At 39.9% G+C, this 7,890-nt stretch overlaps 1 protein-coding gene across 13 annotated transcripts in view; it reads left to right on the plus strand.

The window, feature by feature from the left end:
• Positions 1-7,712, plus strand: part of LOC118407978 (adhesion G protein-coupled receptor B3-like) — a 157,731-nt gene extending 150,019 nt beyond the window's left edge. For 8 of the 13 annotated variants that reach the window (XM_035808591.1, XM_035808599.1, XM_035808585.1 and 5 more), the window contains 7 exons: positions 3,256-3,295; positions 3,825-3,970; positions 4,351-4,764; positions 5,179-5,214; positions 5,496-5,576; positions 6,024-6,071; positions 6,650-7,712. In XM_035808591.1, coding sequence (XP_035664484.1) covers positions 3,256-3,295; positions 3,825-3,970; positions 4,351-4,764; positions 5,179-5,214; positions 5,496-5,576; positions 6,024-6,071; positions 6,650-6,811 — 927 coding nt within the window. In that variant the 3' untranslated portion in view covers positions 6,812-7,712. Of the gene's footprint in view, positions 1-3,255; positions 3,296-3,824; positions 3,971-4,350; positions 4,765-5,178; positions 5,215-5,495; positions 5,577-5,732; positions 5,764-6,023; positions 6,072-6,649 lie in introns of all 13 variants that reach the window. The other 5 variants (XM_035808656.1, XM_035808622.1, XM_035808628.1 and 2 more) reach the window with 5 other exon arrangements.
• The last annotated feature ends 178 nt before the right edge of the window (positions 7,713-7,890 follow it).

Raw genomic sequence — 7,890 nt, forward strand, 5'->3', positions numbered from 1 at the left:
ATTTCTGTTGAACATACGACATGTTTAATCTTTGAATCCGCGCAGTTTAAGCGAACTAGGGGAGACCTCCCCCGTTTAGCTTTTATGTTGTCAAGACGTATATGAAATGTTGCGTATTTCTGTAAAACATACAACAAGTTTAATCTTTGAATCCGCGCAGTTTAAGCAAACTAGGGGAGACCTCCCCCGTTTAGCTTATATGCTGCCAAAACGTATATGAAATGTTGCGTATTTCTGTTGAACATACGACAAGTTTAATCTTTGAATCCGCGCAGTTTAAGCGAACTAGGGGAGACCTACCTTGTTTAGCTTATATGTTGCCAAGACGTATATGAAATGTTGCGTATTTCTGTAAAACATACAACAAGTTTAATCTTTGAATACGCGCAGTTTAAGCGAACTAGGGGAGACCTCCCCCGTTTAGCTTATATGCTGCCAAAACGTATATGAATGTTGCGTATTTCTGTAAAACATGCGACATATTTAATCTTTGAATCCGCGCAGTTTAAGCGAACTAGGGGAGACCTCCCCCGTTTAGCTTATATGTTGTCAAGACGTATATGAAATGTTGCGTATTTCTGTAAAACATACGACATGTTTAATCTTTGAATCCGCGCAGTTTAAGCGAACTAGGGGAGACCTCCCCCGTTTAGCTTTTATGTTGTCAAGACGTATATGAAATGTTGCGTATTTCTGTAAAACATACAACAAGTTTAATCTTTGAATACGCGCAGTTTAAGCGAACTAGGGGAGACCTCCGCCGTTTAGCTTATATGTTGCCAAGACGTATATGAAATGTTGCGTATTTCTGTTGAACATACGACATGTTTAATCTTTGAATCCGCGTAGCTTAAGCAAATTTGGGGGTACTACCCCCGTTTTATCTATTAGCTAATATACCGTCTCAAAGGTTTTATGAAACGGTGCCTTTTTCTGCTGAACATACGGCATGTTTGAAGCGCAGTTTATGCGAACAGGAGGAGACCCTTTCCTTTTTATTTTATACCGCATATATGTTCTGAAATTCCAGGGTCTAAATCAGGGTGAGGTTTTCTTTGTGGCATGTTGACACTCGAGCTAAGAGACGGTAGAAATCCCGACTACTGCTATGAATATCTCCGCGACTCAACCTCTGCTTGAAGAATAAGGATGTAGTAGGTATACCGTTTTGTGCAGTGAGTTGTGTTTTCTCTATAAAACGGCAAGCAGTTCTTACTACAGGTAAATGTACGAAATATGTTTATTTCTTTATCTACAAGCAAGCGTCGAGAAAGAACAGTTTGTGCACACAGGCGGTGTCTTCTCGTGTTGCTCGTGTTTGTTTGGGCAGGCAAGATGTAAATTTATTCAGCGTTATTTCGTACTCGCCATGGGGCGCACGCCTCCGTCCGTCCAAGGAGGTTGAACTTCCTTGGTCCGTCTGTGGCACAGCTGTGTCATGTGATATAATGTATCCAATGGCAGAAAAGAGTGGGGGGTTCAAATTTACGGGCCATACGTACGACAAGGAGCGGTTATTTTCCAGGCGTTCATTTTTGAAGAGAAGTATTGAAGAAAGTTTGGGCCTGCTCTAGCCCGCAAGTTGTGGCCGCGACACCGCTTTTACCGCCTAGGACCCCCGGTGACGGAATTTGACTCAAAGATACGAGGTGGCTATCATTCTGTACAAGCTGTTGTTGTTGGAAATCGACACAGAATGGAAATCACGGCCCTTGCACCATCCGGATTAATAGAAGCCGACACTGCAAGCTGAACATGTTTCGCGTTCACAGAATCCAGGACCATCCAACAACACGAGTCATATCGGCCACTACTCTAGGGTACTCTAGATCTTACCGGATTCTTATTCCTGTGGTGACCAGATGGAACTGTACTGTACATGTGTGCTCTTTTTAACTTACGCCGAGACGCTTCACCCGACACTGGAAATGGGACTGTGGACTGCTGCACGGAATTGCGCAACCGTTGTGATTGTTTCAACTGCCGACTACATCAGAATGAAAGGCCACAAATACCTAGTAGGCTGTAGGTTTTTTTACTTTTCCATGTAATATTTTCTCGTAATTCAATAAAATTTTAAAGTTTCATCCATTGTATTTTCTTGCTTTGAAATGTGCTAATGATTATTCTCCTAAAATGGCACTTATCCACACCTTAATGCACACGTATATGAGACGTACAGAGGGAACTTTAAACATGTCTTAAGGGTGTTTTGGTACGTATTTATGACAACTTTAAGCTGCTAAAAAGAAAAATATAGACACATTAAATCCTCTTAATTCACACGTATATGAGACGTAAATAGGCTTTAGATCAAATAAACGTGAAGTTTCAACATGTCTTAAGGGCGTTTTAATAAGTATTTATGGCAAATTTAAGCTGCTGAAAAGGCACCTAAACACACGTTATAATCCACTTAATGAACACGTATATGAGACGTAAACAGGCTTTAGATCAAATAAACGTGAAGTTTAAACAAGTCTTAAGGGCGTTATAATAGGTATTTATGGCAAATTTAAGCTGCTGAAAAGGCACTAAAACACACGTTATAATCCACTTAATGCACACGTATATGAGACGTAAATAGGCTTTAGATCAAATATACGTGAAGTTTAAACATATATTAAGGGCGTTTTAATGGATATTTATGGCAACTTTAAACTGCTGAAAAGGCACCTAAACACACGTTATAATCCTCTTAATGTACACGTATATGAGACGTAAAGAGGCTTTAGATCAAATAAACGTGAAGTTTAAACATGTCTTAAGGGCGTTTTAATAAGTATTTATGGCAAATTTAAGCTGCTGAAAAGGCACTAAAACACACGTTATAATCCACTTAATGCAATTGTATATGAGACGTAAAGAGGCTTTAGATCAAATAAACGTGAACTTTAAACAAGTTTTAAGGGGGTTTTAAAAATCATTTACGACATCTTTAAGCTGCTGAAAGACAACGGGAAAACCGGAAAATAAGGACTAACACGGACCTACAGAAAGACCACTTAAAGGCAATATTTACGTACTCGTATAAGTGGTGTATAGATCCGTAAAGGAGGAAAATACGTCAACATTACGCATGGTTTCAGCATCCTTAAATACCGTTTTTCGTGCCGTGATTGACAATATCTATGTGACTGTGATCAATAGAATATCAACTCATTTCAATTAGTTGCATCCCCCTGTTTGAGTGCTTGTACAGTTACTTTCTTATATATTATATATATAACATACATCTTGTTTATCCCCATACAGAAAAAGGTTGACGCTAACGGTAGGCCAATAACATACACAGGTAACTAGCCGGTGTTAACTTTTACATGTAATCTTAACATTGCTTAGTGTTCATTTAAGTGGCAAACCACAGAATGAAGGGATGACAAAATCTGATGTGGCTGAAGGACATTCACATCCAATGATCCAAATGCCATTATTCTACTGTGCATCAAACTTCATATTTTTGATAAGAAACTATTTGTATAACAAATTTGCTATTTGTATAACACAACCAGGTGTTTTATTATTAATATCGACGTTTCGTTGACCGTCTGCCATCTTTCTATTATATAAAGGGAAATTCTGAGTTCTATTTCGCACTGCAGCTAGGTGTCGCTGCTAACAGATGCGGTTCCAAACGTAACTTAACTGCATTGAGAAGTAGAGCCAGTCGTTATTGCTCTGAAGGATCCTAAGTATTAGTTGTTTTCTCTCTCTGATCCAGACACCAAAATATAAGTTTGTTTGATATGTTATTTCTAGCATAAGGGGCACGTGACATGGTTGTTTACTAACATTTTGGTCCATTTTTCTACTTAATACAAAAGCAGCCGTACATGTTGATGGACCAATGACCGTCGTGGAGAAGATTGATCACGTGACTCACGAAGAACATGAGATGGAGATGATTGACGTGGTGGTGACGTCAGAACAAGAACGCCGTGCACAAGCTGAGGCGTTGCTACGGCGGCAAGTGAGGATCACGTTTTCAATATTTTTTTTCATTTGCTGTGATATTAATATAGTTATTTGGCTACTGACAAGAACATCCCAAAGCGTAAGGTGGTCGACTTGCTGAATGTATTGGATTTGATCTAAGTTCACGAGCGCGATATTTTTCAACATATTTTTTTAGGTTCTAGTTATTCTAGACTTGTTCAGAAATGGGTGCAACATAGCCACATCTCTACGTAAACACGTGCATCTTACAACTCACTGTCACGGTTTCATGTTCCATAAGTACATCTGACCGGTCGACCAGAACCTGTTTGTATGCAGCATCTACGCATCGACATTATAAGTCATATCTTTGCTATTTCCTTATCTGATTTCTACGTCGGTCTCTTTTCTCAGGGTCACTCCCGGACGTTAGAACGCGATCCTCGGTACGGTCCATGTCCCAAGCCCCGCCAGGCTGCCGAACAGCGCCCCGTGTCCCTGGAGGTCCCCATCCACACCATGCCCCGCAACCCGCGCGGGCACGACGGCGGCTCTCCCAGGATGATGACCACCTTCAAGCCCGACGACATGGAACAGTACCACACCGCCTCCACGTTGCGCGTCCAACTCGACCCTCGTCCGCCGACCAAACCCCAGCCGGGCGCCATCAGAGTTCTCCCAGGTCACGGTCCGAGCGTGGCTCAGGGGAAACACCTGGATTACGAGCCGGTCAAGCATTCCTCCTGTGAAGAGTTGGACAGGACAGACAAGTACAAAGCTGACCATGTCGTGATGAACACAAATGCTTCCCCCTCACCCCATATTGTGGTACGTACAAAGTAATGATGTTGATTCAGTCACTGACAGTTTACCGACGATCGACCATTTTATGTAGCATCATGTATGAATGATTACTATGACATAAGCAGACAAAAACTGTGACAGCCCATGTTTAATGATGTTGCATTTCTAGTATGTTATTCATTGTGTCCATGTAGAATGTGGTGTGTAAAATGATTGTATGAGAAGACACAAGTATCTAGTATATAAACTGTAGCTCATATTTATACGTTTGTTGTAATGAAAGTAGTTGGTCTATCCATACATATATAAAACGTTACATATAGTGTTACGAAGTGAATTATTGTTTAAAAGGCTTTCCTACTTTCTGTCGTTCTTGCGTCCATCTGCTGTTATTCGTATCACCCGTATCCGATTTTCTTTCCTTTTTTTCTGTATTAGAGAGCACAAGCAAGATACTCAGACCTAGACTTTCAGGTAATTTTTGTTGTACCTGTTTTTGTATATAATCGTTTCATCCCTCCACAATAAAACCCGCTCTACACCTTGGTCCCACGCTTATACAACGTCTTGCAAGATGTGGGAGAGACAGTTTACATTCACTCGTCTTGACAAGGAAAGAAAACTCTTATTTGTGTTGATTTCATTTCTAGCATAAGATGTCGATTTATTTTCTTCGCTTTCTTAGTCTCACCTTCTGTACATACAATCACTAGTTTTTTCCGCACACGGTTACTTTTTCTCTCGTTCGCTGGCAGAAAATTATGCACACCAGAGAGCGGCATATGGACATGCTGCAAAATATACACGACTCCCCTTCTGCCTCACAGCAAACTGAGGTATAGAAAGTCAGAATTTTCCGTTCATCCTTACGTTTTCTCAATTCTTTCCTTCATTTGGGCTATTGCAAGTGTCCAAAGCAAGTAGAAACAGGATGTATTTGTTATGCCCTATTTATCCTTCCCTGTCTTTCTTTATGCGCACGCTATCGTAAGTCTTGGTGACGCTTTACTCTTGTAATTGTCGGTACGTAGAGACTACTTGTGATTCCATACCATATGTTGTGCTACGTTGTGTTGATATCGTAATATCTCTCCATATAGACTCCTTGTATGCCTACTGCGTTTGAAAGCATGCCTTCGTATGTTGTTAACAGGTATAGTTATGGGAGTCATAGATGAGAATTGCTTAGGAATCCTGTGTCTATCAGACAAAAGGGTGTAATATTAAGGATACGTTTGCTGCATTTTCTACTTTAATTGTCTTGAGTTTCATCATCTCTGTAGGTGTCACGACAGTGGAGTGTCTCTTCCTTACCAGAGTTTTTACTTAAGGTGAAAATTATAAAAACAACGAATATCAAGGATTGATGGAATAAAGTATATTTGGCATATATTAGTGACAGTATTAATTCTTGCATTTTTGTCGAGCTTTAAATGCTTCATCGATCTTGGTTTGGAGTCTTCTCTAACAAACAATTTGCAAGACGAAAATGAAACGCTTTAACATGTGTGCTACGTTGTGAACTAGCTCCAAGAGTTCGCTTGTGCTGCTTAACGCAAACAGTACAGGATTATGCTTCCAAAGTCTCACACTTAATCAGATAAAGCCATGAAACTGACAAAACAAACTGCATTCATTTGCTCCTTATTTGCTTTATCTTTTGTGTATATCAGTTTCATTATTGTTACATATTTGATGTTGCCACGTTTTATGCTAACGTATTCATCAGAGTAATTAACTCTTTTTGAGATAGATGTTGTACATAGCTTGTACCTGTAGTCTAACACAAATAGTATTAATTGTGCTGTTTGTGTGAATTACCTTAATAAAGTACGCATATGTCTTGAAACTGAATTGCTTGACGAGCTCCAATTGAAGAGAGTTATCTTCTCTTCTTCTTCTTCTACAGGAAGGGCAAACATTAAGTAGAGCTGCGTTTAGGAGCCTGAAAAGGAGCTTAAGCAACCCGAAATGGAAGCAGCAGGGCCAACCAGAAGGACCTTCTGATCGCGAAGCCACGCCTTCCTCCATAGAAATGACAGAATTCTACAAAAGCTACTCAGATATTTGACACACCAGATAATGTATAGAACCAACGGACCTTTTATAAATCTAGTCTCGTATGTCTTATAAATGGAGTTATGTATTGTTGCGATAACAAAACATCTGTACACATATATGAAAAAAAAACTACGTGCAATATTTGCTCATGGTGGGCGTCTGTCTGGAAATAGGGTAACCTTGTCTATATTTCACAATGTTGTCTTTTGTCGTCACATACACGGCAAATTAAAGGGAAGTACATTAGCTGCATTGAAAACATTTCTACAATTGTTGTAGAAGGCAGAAAAGTGAAAGGCAGAGGCCATTCTCACAAGGTATTAAGCTACCTTCTGGTGGTGGGCAGGGCTGTGTTATTGAGGTCAGCTGTTCAAAAATTCATAAGTCTGATTTACACAATTTTTATGGCACATTCGATGGAATTGCTTTAAAAACTCTATAGCTAATGCCATGTGCATACACATGACTTGGCACACAAACGAGTGAGTGCTGGTATTCCCTATTGATTAACACTTTGGGAATGCACAAGCCGGAGTTGGATTGGAAAGAAATATGTAAAATCCAAGATACAGTAGACAGACTCCCTCATCTACAGTTCATGTTAACGGTCAGTTGAACATTGTACTGAAGCTACGTTATCTGCAGTCTACGCGTAAAAAATATATGATTATATTCATGACTGCTATTTTCTAAGATTGTACAATCTGAAGAAGACAGCGATCTTTGTATGTGGAAGTAAAATCCTTGTTGTTGCCATTTTGACGCCTCAGATGGAAAAGCAAGGACAGCGTACGTCGTCACGTATCCTGTGGAGTAGGTACTATAAAATGGTGGTCTACATATATAGCTATATATACAGACAATATGGACTATATTGTAGTGTAATAAACTATGTACAGATACTATGTAAACAGTTTCTGTTGTCTCGTGAATCAAGGAGGTTGCGTGAATTAAAGAAAATATAATAAATTTAGATAGATATAGTCAGGCATTGAAAGTATTCCGACTTAAGGCCCCCTCTCACTTGACGTGCGGCACGCTTGCGGCATTGCTGCGTTCGTTCGCTGCGTCCCGGTTTTGTTATTTTCT

The sequence above is a fragment of the Branchiostoma floridae genome, chromosome 2 (genome assembly GCF_000003815.2).
Source record: "Branchiostoma floridae strain S238N-H82 chromosome 2, Bfl_VNyyK, whole genome shotgun sequence".
In the NCBI taxonomy this organism is placed as follows: domain Eukaryota; kingdom Metazoa; phylum Chordata; class Leptocardii; order Amphioxiformes; family Branchiostomatidae; genus Branchiostoma; species Branchiostoma floridae.